This window comes from Oncorhynchus clarkii, chromosome 3 (assembly GCF_045791955.1).
Source record: "Oncorhynchus clarkii lewisi isolate Uvic-CL-2024 chromosome 3, UVic_Ocla_1.0, whole genome shotgun sequence".
Classification (NCBI taxonomy): domain Eukaryota; kingdom Metazoa; phylum Chordata; class Actinopteri; order Salmoniformes; family Salmonidae; genus Oncorhynchus; species Oncorhynchus clarkii.
The window spans coordinates 34,006,830-34,023,783 of record NC_092149.1 but is presented as its reverse complement, the minus strand read 5'-3'; the positions used below and the strand labels follow the sequence as shown (position 1 = coordinate 34,023,783).

Below are 16,954 nucleotides of genomic sequence, written 5' to 3'. Positions count from 1 at the left end.
TGGTGTTTTCACTGCTGTTGAGAGTTGTCTTGAGAAACATAGTAGGAGTGTGTAACCAGCGCTTGTTCACAGCTTTAGTAACTTCCTGTTAGTGTATTGACTCAGATCAGGAGAGGCTCAGAGCTGCAGACAAGATAGGTAAGTGCTATGCTCTTTCCTCTGTTCTCACATGTGTAGGAAAAGCTACAATAGAGTAACTACTTATCAATAAACAACTACCTAAAATGTTTCTGAGGAACAGTTGAAAGTGATGTACATGTATGACATTTGGTATATTTCTATACTAGAGTATACAAAGTATTTGAAGTGGTTTCCCAGAGATTGAACACCATGTCTTGTCCTTTTGATGATACATGACAGTTATACAACAGTTATTATTAGTCTTTGTTTAATGAAATGGCAATATGTAATTATATTAAAACCTATTGCAATACATGAGAGGGTTGTAGTATATGACGTAAGATGGTGGTTCAGGGTATGAATGGACCTGTGTATAAACTTGAGTACCAAATCAATTACTTGAGTACCAGTGTATGGAACCTTTATTTGAACTTTTCTATGAGCAATTATCCCGAAGGAATAACATGCTGCTAGTTTTGTTTTATTACTTTATTGAGGAAATGATCAAGCTTCAACCACTGTGCTAACTGTTGGATGCGGTTAGTTTTTAGGTGACTGAAGCTGACCCAATTTGATTGACATGTCAAACCCAGTCATCACCCACCAGCCAGGAGCGGGCTCTTATGGGACAAATGTGCAGACGGGCAAGTGGAGCACTGGGCTGTGCTCCTGCTGCAGTGACATCCTAGTCTGTGAGTATTGAGACAAATAATAAGACCTTAAGTATCATCACTAAGTAGGCCTACCTCGTACCATACCATAGGGTTTAATGGTTGTCAAGTGTTTCAAGTAAAAAGTGTTTCCTATTTTCTGGATTTTACAATAAGGTAAAATGTTGTCATACAGGTGCCTTGGGCTTCATCTGCCCAATAGCATTAAGTTGTTACACAGCTGACAAGTACGGTGAGAACGTGTGCCTGGCCTGTGTTCCAGGAGGCATGACAGCCATGAGGACCCACATGAGATTGACCTATGGGATTCAGGTATGTTACCCTTAGGAGCCTAAAGAAATTAGGGATAGTGATGCATTCATGCATTGAGTATGTCATTTTATAGCATACTAGGGAGAACTGCAACTCATTCCTGTCTGAGCCAGTCTCACCCTTTTATTATGAAAGACAGGAATGGAGCGTTTCATCAGTACACATACTGACAAATAAATTAGCCTCATGATTTTCCCTAGTTTGAGGAACTTGAACTGTCAAATATTTGGTGGATTCATTCTAATCATGTTTGAATATCATATTTTCTTACAGGGGACAATATGCAATGATGCATTGATGACCTGTTGCTGTGGATTCTTTGAGACGTGCAGGATGGCCCGTGAAATTCGCATCAGAAATGGAGACGTTTGACTTGTACAGTCATTTGAAGACATTTTCAAGTGGAAGTTAAATTAACCTTGTGTCACATATTGTTGATACAAATTGTCAATGTTATACTATGTACATTTTTACTTTTGTATTGTTTAAATTTGACCCCTACCCTCAAACAGTACTGCTTAAAGAATTCATAGCACCATGTATGAACATAAGATGCACAATAAAGTAATGTTTTTTTTTTGTTTTCAATTGCATTTGGGTCCTTTTTCAGGATGATTTACAGACTGTTGTCTCAGTATCTCAGGGACGTTCATAACACAGGTATAAATTAACATGAAACGGTCGAGCCTTCACAAATACGTCTCAATTTTTGATTTGCACAAAACATAATTGCACGTTAGTTTACGTGCTACCTGATTGGTCCTTTTTCTTTGTGACCTGGCAACCAAGTGGACGCTTACATACGCTTAAACAAGGCAGAAGGGACATTTCGCTAGCTAGCTATCCAGCACAATACGACAAATATGTCTTCGAGGACGCTACCCCTGCTTTTTATTAATCTCGGTGGAGAAATGCTCTACATCTTGGATCAACGCCTAAGAGCTCAGAATATTCCCGCTGACAAAGCCAAGAAAGGTAACATTATAGTTAGCTAGCAAAACTGTCTGGTTGCATTAGGCTAGAATTCAACTAGCTACAGGTGAATCACTGACCTTGTCATGTCCACAAACTGGTTGCCATACATTGGAGCACATTAATTTGTCTCCCTGCCTGTGTTTTAACCTGCAAATTCTTCATTGTACTTGTAGCTGATTGGATAGAGGATGACAGAAGGAGAGGTATTTTGATATTTCTCATGCAATGCATCACTAGGCCTACATGCGCTGCTTTGAGGCCTTCGAGGAAACCAACAGAGTGTTCTACAAATGCAATAATCTGGATGAAATCTTTGCCCAGAGATATTCATTCACTCTGCCTCCAAGATTGTAGAGATTTCAGCCATGGGCTTCATTAAGAAGAGATCCGGTTTCTACCTCCCAATCAAATAACTTTGCTAGCTGATAATGCTGCTGATGGTTTAAAAGGCTGTTGCTTTCTTAGAGCAATTGGGAATAGGTGGACGTTAAGCCTTGCCTCTAGAATGCATATCTGCTTGCTTAAAGGTAGACTCCTTTGAGCACGGAACTTTTTGATTTTAAAGGTAGACTCTGCCAGGGGTGTAATCATTACGCCGATTATGTTGCGAAACGTTATGCAACAGAAACCGTTTACTCCTAACTGAAAACGCAAACGAGAGTTTCTATGAGTAGGTATAATTTGTGTTACCTTCCAACAGGAATATGTTACAAAAACTTCGTAAATAACACGGTTGCCAACAAACAACGCATACAAAGTTGTATAGCGGCAGAATAGGATACCGGGTAGTGAGTAGGCTATTTAATTCCGTTTTTCGGAAGCTAGTTAGCTAGGTGACCTGATCGTGCTACTTTGTATGCGTTGTTTGTTAGCAACCTTGTACTTTACGAAGTTTTTGGAACAGATTCCTGTTGGAACGTTCCACAAATTACACCCACCCAGTTTCTATTGGACAAATTCAGGTAGGTCCCTCCCCGTTTCGTTCTATTTGCTCAGTTTGTTTCTGTTTGGTTCTTTAACGGTTTCCGTAATGAATACACCCAGTTGTACTAATCATAAACAAGGGGGCGACTTCACATCTACAAACATAAACAGTTAAATCCAGGGCTCGAATTCATAATACATCTGAGTATGAGTGCTGATCCATGATCAGTTTTGCCCTTTATATTATAATTAATGGACAAGGGGACCTGATCCTAGATCAGTACTCTTACTCAGACACTTGTTGAATATGGGCCCAGTTCTATCAAGACTGCGTTTATATCATGGGCTCTTTACAATTTGCACGCCTACATTAGAAAGAGCCAATAATAACAATTTTAGCAGATTTGGTTGTTTGTGAAACAACAAAAAATCTAATGTTTTTAAGTTGGAAAGACCTCCCAATGTTTATGTTGAAGATGTCATCATGATGAGTCTAACTTTACAGACTTGCATTATTCCAGTCTCCACTTGTGACCTGACATCAACCTTGTGTCCTGTGCCCTCACTCTGCCAGTTATGAATGACATCATCACCACCATGTTCAATAAAAAGTTTTTGGAGGAGCTGTTCAAGCCACAGGAGCTGTACTCCAAGAAGGCCCTCAGGACGGTGTTTGACCGACTGGCCCACGCCTCCATCATGAGACTCAACCAGGCCAGCATGGACAAGGTATGGATGGAATCGTGCCACCTGGTTCATGTTCAGGGCACGCTGTGCCAAAACATTTCAAAAGGTTTTGCAACAGAAAACAAAAATAGGCTTTCCTTATTGGACAAGGATGTGTAATCCCTCTGTGCTTCAGTCTGTTTTCTTCTGTTTCATCCCTGATTAAAAGGACCCTTTATTGGAAGTGAAAGGCCATCGAGTTGTTATCTCCTTTCTGAGAAAGATAGAAGTTGTTAGATAAATCCCTATCATTCACCCCGTTTTGGAGTCAGCTGAGAAGCTGTCATGACGACGTTACCACTTGTATCACATTCTCAGAATCACGTCCTCTTTACCTAGTGACCCTTTAATACTCTTAATTCTAGGTACTTGGGGAAATTGCCCAAGTCACTGAAAACCCTATGTAGACCTATAATTTTCAAAGCTTTCATCATTTATTGCACCATCATTGCTTGACTATTTTGAAGAGTTCTATCTGTTGTGTTTAAAAAGTTGTTTTATGTAGGCTATCAAACAGAATATCTTCTGCATTTTGACATATTAATCCTGATTATAAGTTTAATGTTGCATAAATCCACCTGCAGAGCATGATCCTAGTTTGTTAAAATATGCTGACGGCTCCATCTGGTGTACATTATGAACTGGCAGCAGCTGTTTTTGAGCATAACAATAACCCCTTATCATCCATATGACTGTTGTTCATGCACACAGCTGTATGACTTGATGACCATGGCCTTCAAGTACCAGGTGCTCCTCTGCCCGCGGGCCAAAGATATCCTCCTTGTGTCCTTCAACCATATGGATGCCATCAAGGATTTTGTGAAGGACACCCCAAGCGTTCTCAGCCAGGTTGACGAGACATACAGACAGCTCATAGAGGTACAATAAACTTCCCGTCAATTGCTCAAACCTCAGCTAAGTGTTCAGTATGATCTCTTATTCATTGCATGTTTTGTGCTCTTATTTCTAGATGTACACACCCTTGTCTAGTGGTGAATTTCAGCTCATCCGGCAAACGCTCCTCATCTTCTTTCAAGACATGCACATAAGGGTGAGTTCAGGATTTCGCAGAAGTTTGTCTAACTTTTTCGACAGATGATGAGCGTGTTGGGAAGGGGGAGTGTGGCATATTTTGATGGGTTTTAGAGATTGACAGAGTTATGGTACTATTAACATTTTTAAACGCTAAAACGTTAGCATTTGAAAACCGTAACAGGGAAGCTAAACCAAAGCATGAATTGCTGTCATAACTTGTCCGTAAACTGCTTACAAAGTAAGGAAGCCAGTATTTAATTTTGTAATTTGGCCGATTTATCCCTTTACAATGCATTATAACTCCATCATAAGGAATTATACACATTGTAATCTCGGTTAACCCAGAACTAAAGTCTTCCGTAATTGGTCAGATGCTAACACCTGCGAAATCTTGATTTGTCCAAAGCACCGGAACTAATGCTGCTCGTTATCTCACTCATCCCGTTGTATCAGGACAGATCTACAGTATAATTTATGTTTTAGTAGTCTGTCCACGAGAGATTACACAAAGTGTTACACAATTATCACTACGTTTTGCTCCTCTGTCTTTGCAGGTGTCCATCTTCCTCAAAGACAAAGTGCAGAATTCCAATGGACGTTTTGTCCTCCCGATCTCGGGTCCTGTGCCCCACGGAACACACATCCCAGGACTTATCAGGTACCACCGCTATAATTGTCCATGCCCACATAACATGGAATCTCACCAATCCAACCAAGCCAAGTTTGTTGCAGTAGAGTAAAATCTCAATTTTATTAGATGCATTGAATATGGCTGTATCCATAGTTTTTTTTGTTTTTTTTACTGTTTTGTGCTTTTTGATGGCATCTATTTGCTTTCCTTCCACAGATGCTGTCAGCTTAATTTAGACCAGCATATCTGCAGCTAATTGCATTACTGAGGGTGTTGAACGAGCAGCTGCCTAAATTTAGAAAAGCTTACTTTTAGCACAGCTGTATTTGCCAAGGGATTGAGTGCAGCCGGGCTTAAAACTAATTTATTGCGTCTTAGGAACTTAAGCTCACGTGGCAAACTTGAGATTGAACAATGTGAAAGTGTAGACAGATGAAATCAAACTAGTGACCACTCTGTTACAAGTACATTGCAACCGCTTAGCGGTTTTGTTAGAATTGTTAGAAGTGTCTTCTGGGAAACAGGAGAAGTTGCAAATTATCTTTAGGAAATTATTGGTTGCCTCATATGATGTTAAAAGTGTTTTTGCTGAATATTTTGTGTGTGTGTGTGTGTGTGTGTGTGTGTGTATTTTTTTGTTACCATCAGAATGTTCAGCTGCAATGGCGAAGAGGTGAAGAGACTGCAGTTCCGCAACGGTGGGAACTACACCGGTGTTCTCCGCGAGGGTTCCTTTGAGATGTTTGGAGAGCGGGTCATCAAGCTGGGCACCAACATGTATGTGCTGCTCCACACTTACCCCCACTGAGACTACTACATTCTCTACTATTTCCTCTACTGTCGTCAATGGTCATATACTGTAGGCCTAAATCAACATGGTAGCTAAAAATCACTGCAAATTGTTTAGTAATTTACACAGTGACATGTTTATTTGCCTCCCCCGTGTTGCTACATTTGCTTTTCAGCTTGTCAAGTGCTTGGCTTCTGTTTACCCACAGGTACAGTGTAAGCCGTCCGGTAGAAACACACATGTCAGGGACGTCCAAAAACTCTGCACAGAAAAAGTTGGTGAGTTGAAATGATGCTTAACCACTATGCTGTACTATTTCTCTCACAGGCATGTATCCTGTAAGGCCTTGCATTTTTGCTTATAAATGTCATTTTACAGTATGTCCAATAATATATTTTTGACAGAGGGTCGAAATTGTATTGATATCCGTGTTATTTCATCATTGATTAGGCTACAGAAAGGGCAATCTGTCCAAGTCAGACTAAGCTTCATCTGTAATTAAGCCTTAAATGTAATGGAAACCAGCCTTAAATTAAATGAAAAATGCCCTAATCAGCTAAATCATGCAATTCATGCATTGTGTTAATGATTATGCGCACCTTCACTGTGTATACAGGTCAACACAGCTCCAAACCCCCTGGCAAAAGAGGAGCTGAACATGTTGGCCAGGTTAATGGGGGGTATGGAAGTCCAGAAACCAGGAAATGCAGACAGTGGCTTCCGAGTCAACCTCTTTGCCACAGATGAGGAAGAAGAGTAAGTCCTCTTATGTTATGAGCATTGTTTTGTTGTATTTTTGTGTCATTGTGGTTAAATTAAATATGGAATTATAACCGTACCGTGCCTCCCAAGTGACGCAGTGGTCTCAGGCAGTGCTAGCGGCATCACTACAGGTCCGGGTTCGATACCGGGGTATGTCACAGCTGGCTACGACCGGGAGACCCATTGTCCCAGCGTCGTCCAGGTTAAGGGAGGGTTTGACAATCCGGGTTGTCCTTGTCCCATCGCGCTCTAGCGACTCCTGTGGTGGGCCTTGCGCACGCACGATGACACGGTTGCTAGGTGTACAGTGTTTCCTCTGACACATTGGTGCTGCTGGCTTCCAGGTTAAGTGAGTAGTGTGTCAAGAAGCAGTGCGTCTTGGCGGGTCGTGTTTCGGAGGATGCATGGCTCTCGACCTTCGCCTCTCCCGAGTCCGTATGGGAGTTGCAGTGATGGGACAAGACTGTACCTATCAATTGGATATCACGAAATTGGTACTCCTCACAACATGATGAAACGAACTGAACCTGATTTTTGAATTATGTTAAGTTAGTGTTAAAAATCACTGTCAGTGTTAAGAATCAGTATCAGCGTTAAAGGTCCAGTGCAGCCGTTTTCATCTCATTATCAAATAGTTTCAATTACAATTAAGTACCTTAATTAAAGGTACAATTAAGTACCTTACATTTAAGTACCTTACTGTGATTGTTTCCAATAAAAAAACGAGCTATTATTGGCAGAGAGGTTTTGAATTGGCTTTCTTAGTGGTCTATTAACTAATTTACTGCTTGATGTCACCAGGCAAGCCAAAACTCAGTCTTTTAAAATGGCTCTTACACTAAAAGGGCATTATTGTAATTTTCACAGTATTATTCCAACCTCATTGTGTGGAAATATATACTAATGTATGTGGACGCCCTTAAAATTAGTGGATTAGGCTATTTCGGCCACCCCCGTTGCTGACAGGTGTACAAAATTAAGTACACCTCCATGCAATCTCCATAGCGTAACATTGGCAGTAGACTGGCCTTACTGAAGAGCTCAGTGACATTTAATGTGGCACCGTCATAGGATGCCACCTTTCCAACAAGTCAGTTAGTCAAATTTCTGCGTTGCTAGAGCTGCCCCGGTCAACTGCAAGTGCTGACACGGTGAAGTGGAAATGTCTAGGAGCAACAACGATTCAGCCACGAAGTAATCGGCCACAAAACCTCACAGAACGGGACCACTAAGTTCTGAAGCGTGTAGCACGTAAAAATCGTATGTCCTCGGTCGCAACACTCACTACCGAGATCGAAACTGCTACTGGAAGCAACGTCAGCACAAGAACTGTTCTTCGGGAGCTTCATGAAATGGGGTTCCTTGGCCGAGCAGCTGCACACAAGCCTAAGATCACCATGTGCAATGCCAAGCGTCAGCTGGAGTGGTGTAAAGCTCGCCGCCATTGGACTCTGGAGTAGTGGAAACGCGTTCCTTGGCGTGATGAGTCACGCTTCACAATCTGGCAGTCTGACGGAGGAATTTGGGTTTGGCTGCTGGCAGTAGAACGCTACCTGCCCCAATGCATAGTGCCAACTGTAAAGTTTGGTGGAGAAGGAATAATAGTCTGGGGCTGTTTTTCATTCAGGCTTGGCCCCTTAGTACCAGTGAAGGGAAATCTTAATGCTGCAGCATACAATGACATCATAGCCGCTTCTGTGCTTCCAACTTTGTAGCAACAGTTTAGGGAAGGCCCTTTCCTGTTTCAGCATGACAATGCCCCCTTGCACAAAGCGAGGTCCATACAGAAATTATTTGTCGAGCCCGGTGTGGAAGAACTTGAATGGTCTGCACAGAGTCCTGATGTCAACCCCATTGAACACATTTGTGATGAATTGGAACGCCGGCTGCGAGCCAGGACTAATCGCCCAACATCGGTGCCCGACTTCAGTGCCCCGCTGCAATGTTCCAACATCTAGTGGAAAGCCTTCCCATAAGACTGTTATAGCAGCAAAGGGGTGACAAACTCCATATTAATGCCCATGATTTTGGAATGAGTTGTTAGATGAGCAGGTGTCCACGTACTTTTGGTCATATAGTGTATAAAACACAGAAAAATCTAGTTTTTCACTGCACTGGGCCTTTAACAATAATGTGGATTTGTCTTCCTCTTAGGGAGGCCTTGATATCGAGACCAGACGAGTTTTCATATGACGTCATAAAAATCCAAGCGACTAAGGTAAAGCTCATTCTAACCTATATTATTTCTGTCACAGAGGCTAGATAAATATTCAACCATATGACATGCTTTTATGTAACTTGAAGGGATGATATGGAAGCATTTCGTAGATTGAGACTGTCTTACTGTACATGCTGTGGTGTAACCGTCAAACAGGTCCCCCATGAAAACCTGTCACAGGAGACTTACTCCACCCGTGCAGTCATCTCTTAGCACTTACAGAATAGCTTCTGTAATTGACAGGCTAAGGATTGTAGGTTGACAGGCTAAGGATTGTAGATTATCTGAGCTGCACTACGATCAGGATAGGCCAGTCTAACAAGATGTACTATAATCAAATGTAAGCCCCTCCCCAATCGAGACCTTTCAGATCTACCATTGGTGGCTTGCCTTCTTTTTCAGAACCAGCAAGCCAATGCGGAGCTGGCTAAAATCATGGGGGACTTCACGGAGGAGGCTGGTGAGCCGTGCTCATCGAGTGCCAACAGTAAAGGGGATGACCTTCTGGCCATGATGGACGGGCTGTGACAGTGTTACCATGGTGACCAGAATCTGAGGGCGGGGCTCAAGGCTGAGTTGGTTAGGAACGGTGTGGTCTACTGTAGGACAGTGTCTTGTCTGCTCTGCTGTGCTTGGCCGTCTGTCTCACTCTGCAATTATGGCAGCTGTCTAACAAAAGCACACACAACACCAACCTCATCTTTGTTCGTTTGTCGAGCTTTTCGATGCTGATGTGACGTGAACAGGTCAATTCATTTGTTCAGCAAGGACCGACTGTTCATTTTGCAAAAGTGGGAAAACTTTACGCTTACACTCAGTGGCCCGTTTATTAGGTACACCCATCTTGTACCGGTTTGGACCCCCCAGTAGCCATGAAGGGATGGTCAGCAACAATGTTTAGTTGCGCTGTGGCATTCAAACGTTGATCAACTGGTATCAAGGGACCTAACCTGTGCCAGGAAAATATTCCCAACACCATTACACCACCGCCACCACCTTGTACGGTTGACACTAGGCAGGATGGGGCCATGGACTCATGCTGCTCATGCCAAATCCTGACTGCCATCAGCATGACGCAATAGGATCTGGGATTCGTCGGACCAGACAATGTTTTTACACTCTTCAATTGTCAGTGTTGGTGATCGCGTGCCCACAGAAGCTGCTTCTTTTTGTTTTTAGCTGATAGGAGTGGAACCCGGCGTTATTGTCTGCTGCAATAGCCCATCCGTGACGAGTTGTGCGTTGTGCACAGAGATGCCAATCGCCGTTCAGAGATGCCGTTCGGCACATCACTGTTATACTGCTCTGTTATTTGTCTGTTTGTGGCCCGCCTATTACCTTGCACGATTCTTGCCATTCTCCTTCGACCCCCCTCTCATCAAAAAGCTGTTTTTTTACCTCAGGACTGCTGTTTTTAATTTGTTGCACCATTCTCGGGTATTCCCTAGACATTGTTGTGCATGAAAAGCCCAGGAGGGCGGCCGTTTCTGAGATACTGGATACAGCGCACCTGGCACCGATAGTCATACCATGCTCAAAGTCGCGTAGGTCACTCATTTTGCCCATTCTAACATTCAATCGAACAGTAACTCAATGCCTTGAAGCCTGTCTGTCTGCTTTACATAGCAGGCCACATGACTCACTGTCTGTAAGAGCGATCCATTTTTGTGAACAGGGTGGTGTACCTAATAAACTGGCCGTTGATTGTATTTTGTGCTATTATGGTGGTAATCTCAAGAGTTTTTAAAAGTTACAGATACAACAGTTCTGTACTAGTTAGTCGCCCTGAAACGTCAAATGGGACATTTGTTCCACTTCAATCAATGATTTCTGCTCTGCTGATCCCGCTTCAATCAATGTATTTCAAGTTGACATTCCATGGATGTCACATTTAAACAATATTTCTTTTGACTATTTATCTGGAAGGAAAAGTAAGTTCCTCTTTCATTTGTTATCACGGCATGATGTTAAGATAACGCTGTTTTCTCTCACATAATACAGTATTTATATTTTTGCTGACTTTCCTAATCTGATTTACTCCGACTGAGTAATGACCCGGACTTAAACTAGAGGGTGTCAAACTCAATTCCTGGAGCGCCTTGTGTCTGCGGGTTTTCGCTCCTCTCATCTAGTTCTCTAGGCCTTAATTTGACATAAATGACAAAAAACAGCAAGCACACAACCTTCCAGGGATTTATTTTGACACCCCTGACCTAAAGAGACTGGTGGAAATGAAAGAAACACAAGTGCACTTGTCATTGTAATTCAAAAACATGGATCCCAAAACATATTTTGAGAAATTTCTACTGTACCTTGATTTTTGTTTCGGTATGGGATAAATATATACTGTATGTTTAGGGTGACCTTTAGTGTCTTCAAATAAAGAAAGACAAATTATTTGTAAATATATTATATTGCAATAATTCACGTCACCAAATGGGATGGTAATAGATTAATTGATTAAGTGTGACACAACACTAATGTATCGAAGCAGCTGATCCTTTGATGCAATATGACAGATGGTCCAAAATGTATATTTATGGAATTATTTATTTATTTATTTATTAATTAGCATGGTGTACATGTTTATGTTTTTTGTCGGGTGAAATATTAACGATTGTTAAAAAGAAAAGTTTTTATAGAAATGTCGTAATGCATAGAATGAAAAGTAAATAAAATATGGAGCTCTCATTAGCTTTTATTTATGTACTGTGTTCATTTATATTTAAAGGGGCAATCTGAGGTTGCTACATCCATTTTTTGACATTTTTGGACTAAATTAATTATATATTCCCATTGATTCTTGAAGAATATAACTAATGGGGCTCTCGGGTGGTGCAGCAGTCTAAGGCGCTGCATCTCAGTGCTAGAGGCGTCACTACAGACACCCTGGTTCGAATCCAGGCTGTATCACAACCGGCCGTGGTTGGCGGCACACAATCAGACCAGTGTCATCCGGGTTTGGTCGATGTAGGCCATCATTGTAAATAAGAATTTGTTCTTAACCTGACTTGCCTAGTTAAATTTAAGTTACAGTTGTTGTTGTATAGGAGTCCTGTCACTAGAGGGCGCTGTTGCTTTAACTTTTTGTATTTTAGTCATGTCTATACTGCTTGAGAGTGCAGAAAGATTCTTTTTTTTCTCTTAGGAGTTTTCGTTACATTCAGAGTACAAACACGTTGCCTTGAGGCAAAACCATGATTCAGCACATTCATTCAATCCCTCCATGTAATTTTCAAGGGGAGAATATTGCTCCTCATTTCTTGTCATCTAGTTTATTCTCGCCCACACGATCACCTCCTTGCCCACACACTGCTCAGACATTTCGTTTTTAATGAGTTTTTGAATCGAGCAATATTGAAAAAGTTGTGTTCTTATTACAGGGGTGACAAGTCTACTCCCACACCCTGGGTTGTGACTTTAGCACTCATTTACCTTTGCATAAAGACACTCACATTGCCCATCTAATGTCAGTCAACTCATATTGGCACCTAGAAACAAATCTGTCACGAAAAACTATAGTCAACTCATCTCTATATAAACATCACAGGATTGTATGGAACATGGGATTAGCCATCATAACATACAAACCTAATATCTGACACAAACACTATGTCCAAATAAATCTCACCCATCCTGAATTTGGCCTCAACTCCCTCCTTGTCTGCGCCAACCATTCAGATTGCAGTGGAAACAGCACAATGCTGTACCTGCATGGGTTTGGGTTATTTGAGTGCCTCCTCAAATCAAGTCAAAGAGAACTGGATAGTCTGGGCATGTCTCTGAAGAACCCTCTCTCCCAGTCAACCATTCATCCACACATTCTCTCTTTCACTCACTCTCGCACACACACACAGACACAAGATCAGTGCATACCAAGCAGTCAAAACATGCTGAAACATGGCTGTGCTGAATGGACCTGTGGTGGAGGATTCAGGTGAGGCCTTCCTAACAGTCTGCTGGGGAGAGAGAGACGTCAGACCAGCGCCTTACCCAAGGGCATGGTTTATTTGGAAAACAAAGTCACTGCAGCACATCCCCTTCTCTCCTCTGCTACTCATCTCCAGGTTGTTCCCGTAAAGGAGAATTCTCAGTCTGCTTATTTTCTTAAACAAGGGTTAAAAAACAAACAAACCAATAAAAAGATACATTATATTCCTAAACCAATCATCCACCATGTTTCATGTTTGAATTAAAGCATGTAAAGAGGGAATGTGCCATATCCATGGATGCAAATTGATGACTCTTACAAGCCTGGGTCACTTCCCACAGAATTAAATAGGACACTTTAGAATGATATTGTATGTCCCTCTGTACCTCTAAGCTCTCTTGAGGTATGATTCACAGTTTCCTCATCAAAAGCTGTGGGCTGGAACAATGTTAACCACACAGGCTGACAAGTGTTTCATGTGGCCAGGGGCATACAGTGTGCTGAGTCAACACAGGAAGACTAGTGCAACCCAAATCACTTTGTGCCCTTTATATCCCCCTATACCCACCCACTGGATCGAAACTAGTAGGTGGGGGCGGGATTCTTGTTCCATAAGAAGGATGCTAAATTTGAATCAGCATGGGAGGGGTCTGCTTGTAGAAGGATTCATTTTTTGGAGCCAAAAGACATGTTAGTCAGCATAACAGGTCAGGGAGGAAAGGGAGCACATTTCAGACACATGGAACTATTCTTTTTTTCAGAGTGAATCTACACCTTTCATTTGTGCTTATAAGATTTCTAATCAATCAAATACATGTACTGTATGTATAACTGTATAATACTCAAATGATCTCGTACAATATGTACGATATGTACGACAGGCATTCATTTGAATGAAGGTGTAGATATGTTTGGGAGTTAAACCAAAAGCCTGTTATCCATCTGAGTAGAGATGAGGATAATGATAGGAGTATAAAGTTATTGTAGCCAATTTCATTCTCAATGGGCTTTCCTCTCACTTGCTAGATCCTTTCTCATGAATGTAGGAATTGTTAGCAATCAAGGATATAATGTTAGAATTTTTCTAAAGCACAAATCTATCACAGCATGTGAGTGGAGAATGGAGTGTAATGCTGGACCTTTTGTTGCCACTGATTAGTTGAATGGATACAATATTTTCCTCCAAGCTCATAATTTACTTTTTCATCTTTGTATAACAGTGCTGTAAAATCGCGTGTGCATTTTGAAACTATATCGAATTGAATTGGACACATAGTTGGGCACTGCACCTCTGCTCAACGTTATGTTGTTCCTAGTCCTATTATCAAACACATTTAATCAAATTCTTAAACAATCAGCTGCATCTGCTAGACAAAATTACTCAATCAAATGATGTTTCTCTTTTTATTGGCTGGGCAAGTCTGTCAGTCATTCAATTTGCGTCATTTCCGTTGTCAGGTGGCGCTGCTATGGAAAGATGCGATCAGAAAGCTGACGAATGGAAGCTGTTGCTGAGTGGTCATTTCGGTAATAGTGGCTAAAACAAACATAGCGCGATATCAATCCTCCATATACGGTCTCCTTTCGTTGGGGATAACCAACTGCGTATGCACCGAACAAATACGTTTAAAGAAATGTTCATGCTGTAGTAATACAACGCAGACTTTCCTCGGCGTTTTCAGCTCGAGGTAAGTTGTTGATAAAGAAAAAAAAAGACCTGAGTGAGCGAGGTGGCGAATGAGTTTGCTCTAGCGGTAGTAACGTTTAGTAGTAGTAATAGTAGCAGCTACCTAGCTAGCATGTACTTTGTTTAAATGGCCTCCCCGCTCTGCGCAATGTGTATTGTTTAGCAGACAATTGGTAAATTCAAACTGAACAAATGTGTTTCCACAAATACCATGCATATTTGTCATTGGGGTTGTTCCTATGTGTGAGAACGGCGTGCATTGTTGTAGTTCGCTAGCTTTGGGTTGTTCGTGACAAATGGAACGTGTCCGATTTAGCTAAGGTTACCTAGCGTAGCTTTAATGACGCCGATTATCGTACATGGTTTTGTAATTAACATACCCACTGTTCCCATACACCGTACATGCGCGGTGTTTCACTAATTCCTATTAATTTACAAACTTATTTTGCTTCAACATTGCGTGGGGCTCGTTTCGTTTGGAAACGCTTCTGGGTTGTCGGTCAGTCGGTACTATAAATGGTACCTAGTTAGATTTTACTCATGACATAAGAGCAGGATGGCTTGAGGACAAATGGTGATGGTCGGCACTAGTGTCTGTTGTAGGAGTCCAAAGGGTTCGTGTACACTACTTGCGGAATTGCATCCCTGCGATGCGTGCTCCTTTTCATTTGTCTTAAATGATAGCCTGATACAATGTTGCAACTAACACCACCTTGCAACATTCTGTCGTCATACCGCTCTAGTTATTTTTGGTGACCTTGTATGGCTAAGGGCATTCAAAATGTAACAATAGGCAGCCAGCTGCAAGATGGTAGGTAGCTAGAGCGCAGAAGGCTGAGCTTTCATCCAGGTACATCAAAAAACCTAGCAAGCTCGTAATGGGCATCTTTATCATGATGTCCAACATATTTAGAGGGTGATTGACTGGTGCAACCTATAAATCATCTCCTCTGACAACATTGTGATAGTTTGGACTATTATGTATTCGGATGTAGCCTCGGTTCCAGGTATGAATGTGTAAAGATGACATTTGGATCTGTAAGATGTATTTAGGGTTGGCTCCTTAACTAGTGCTTTTAGCTAATTATTTTGTTTTGCAACAGAACACTGTGGAATGCATGATTCATGCCGCTATAATAGGACGTGGGTGGTTCTCCGGTCACCTATCGCGGCCGTGTGCGCGCTCTCTAGCTATTTAAAGAGCGCATGTTCCCGTGGATGGCGTGGGATATTGTCTCTCTGGTGCCTTTTGTCTGATATGATTCAGTAGGCTGTGTTCCTAATCTTGCCAATCATTGTGCTTTCCTCGGGTGGTTTGACCTTTGGTTCTTGAACTATTGGTAATTTGCTTACATTCATCAAATGCCAAACTAATCTGAAGTCAAGTTGTGAGCTGCCCATTTCAGGCAAGCCTAAGGTGCATGCATTACAGAAAGGTAATTGTTTTGTCACATGGTTTTAGGGCAGTACAGTGCTCTTGTAGAAATCTGAATCAGAGCCGACAGGTGCTGTTTGTAATAGTTCTCTTGTTGGACAGTCATTTTAGCAGCATACCCTGTGTACTATTCCATCTTTGCCAATTGCAATGTCTAACATTTAGTTTAGATGACTTGTGTAAATAAATAGTGTGGTAATTGATTGAGTATGCTGCTCTCCTACAGTTGCACATTTGACGGAGTCATATGAAAAGCACTGTTCATAAGTCTGCCTCCCTTGGTGATTGATGACTGGTTGAGATGGCGACAGACAGGCGAGAGACATGATTTTGACACTGTATGTTTGAGATTTGAAAAAATCCTCATAGAAGTGAGAATTTGTGTAGGCCCGCTGACTTCTGCAACCTGTCCTGTCCTCACCAGAGCCAAACTGTGTGGCCCATGGTGGAAGTTTCAGAATGGAAATATTTATTGTTTTCCTTGGTTTCACTGTGTTTGCTAATGTGTGAGCATTTTGACGAGTGTTGCCTGTAATGTATACTTTGAGTCTTTTGGTGGTGTCAGTTTCCAATATCGACTCTCATGCAGGTTATTCAAATGTGTTGTTGCCCTCTGCTGCCACTTTTATCAGCCCGAATCATCTCTTTGGAATGTCTCTAGTAGGGTTGAGCTTGTACTGGCATGTGTCCACTAAAGATCTACGGTCACCACAATGCTGTCTTTAGCCACATTGACC

At 41.8% G+C, this 16,954-nt stretch overlaps 3 protein-coding genes across 4 annotated transcripts in view; all 3 read left to right on the top strand.

The window, feature by feature from the left end:
- Positions 1 to 2: 2 nt before the first annotated feature.
- LOC139393870 (cornifelin-like) lies at positions 3 to 1,688 on the top strand. The gene is made up of 4 exons (XM_071142104.1): positions 3 to 138; positions 665 to 812; positions 967 to 1,103; positions 1,377 to 1,688. The coding sequence occupies exons 2-4, from the start codon at positions 701 to 703 to the stop codon at positions 1,473 to 1,475; spliced, it is 348 nt and encodes a 115-aa protein (XP_070998205.1). The 5' UTR covers positions 3 to 138; positions 665 to 700; the 3' UTR covers positions 1,476 to 1,688.
- A 206-nt stretch (positions 1,689 to 1,894) lies between these two features.
- LOC139393828 (protein OSCP1-like) lies at positions 1,895 to 11,865 on the top strand. Of its 2 annotated transcripts, XM_071142100.1 has the most exons (11): positions 1,926 to 2,078; positions 2,252 to 2,281; positions 3,577 to 3,731; positions 4,440 to 4,607; positions 4,699 to 4,779; positions 5,318 to 5,421; positions 6,043 to 6,171; positions 6,393 to 6,462; positions 6,801 to 6,940; positions 9,101 to 9,164; positions 9,567 to 11,858. In XM_071142100.1, the coding sequence occupies exons 1-11, from the start codon at positions 1,967 to 1,969 to the stop codon at positions 9,690 to 9,692; spliced, it is 1,179 nt and encodes a 392-aa protein (XP_070998201.1). In that variant the 5' UTR covers positions 1,926 to 1,966; the 3' UTR covers positions 9,693 to 11,858. The 2 variants fall into 2 exon arrangements, with proteins under 2 accessions (XP_070998202.1, XP_070998201.1); XM_071142101.1 differs by lacking the exon at positions 2,252 to 2,281 and having other exon boundaries at positions 1,895 to 2,078; positions 9,567 to 11,865.
- Positions 11,866 to 14,574: 2,709 nt separating this feature from the next.
- Positions 14,575 to 16,954, top strand: part of LOC139393812 (serine/threonine-protein kinase 40) — a 32,694-nt gene continuing 30,314 nt past the window's right edge. Inside the window, exon 1 of the mRNA XM_071142099.1 lies at positions 14,575 to 14,783. The gene's annotated coding sequence lies outside the window, so the exon portion shown is untranslated. The remainder of the gene's footprint in view (positions 14,784 to 16,954) is intronic.

What these genes read in the sequence shown, in the direction of transcription:
- LOC139393828 (XM_071142100.1), top strand. Translation starts at nt 1,967, where the DNA reads ATGTCTTCGAGGACGCTACCCCTGCTTTTTATTAATCTCGGTGGAGAA. An exon ending in TTCAAGACATGCACATAAGG is followed by an intron (nt 4,780 to 5,317) that starts GTGAGTTCAGGA and finishes CTGTCTTTGCAG; the next exon opens with GTGTCCATCTTCCTCAAAGA. An exon ending in GCCACAGATGAGGAAGAAGA is followed by an intron (nt 6,941 to 9,100) that starts GTAAGTCCTCTT and finishes TCTTCCTCTTAG; the next exon opens with GGAGGCCTTGATATCGAGAC.
- LOC139393870 (XM_071142104.1), top strand. Translation starts at nt 701, where the DNA reads ATGTCAAACCCAGTCATCACCCACCAGCCAGGAGCGGGCTCTTATGGG. An exon ending in CTGCAGTGACATCCTAGTCT is followed by an intron (nt 813 to 966) that starts GTGAGTATTGAG and finishes GTTGTCATACAG; the next exon opens with GTGCCTTGGGCTTCATCTGC. An exon ending in GATTGACCTATGGGATTCAG is followed by an intron (nt 1,104 to 1,376) that starts GTATGTTACCCT and finishes ATTTTCTTACAG; the next exon opens with GGGACAATATGCAATGATGC.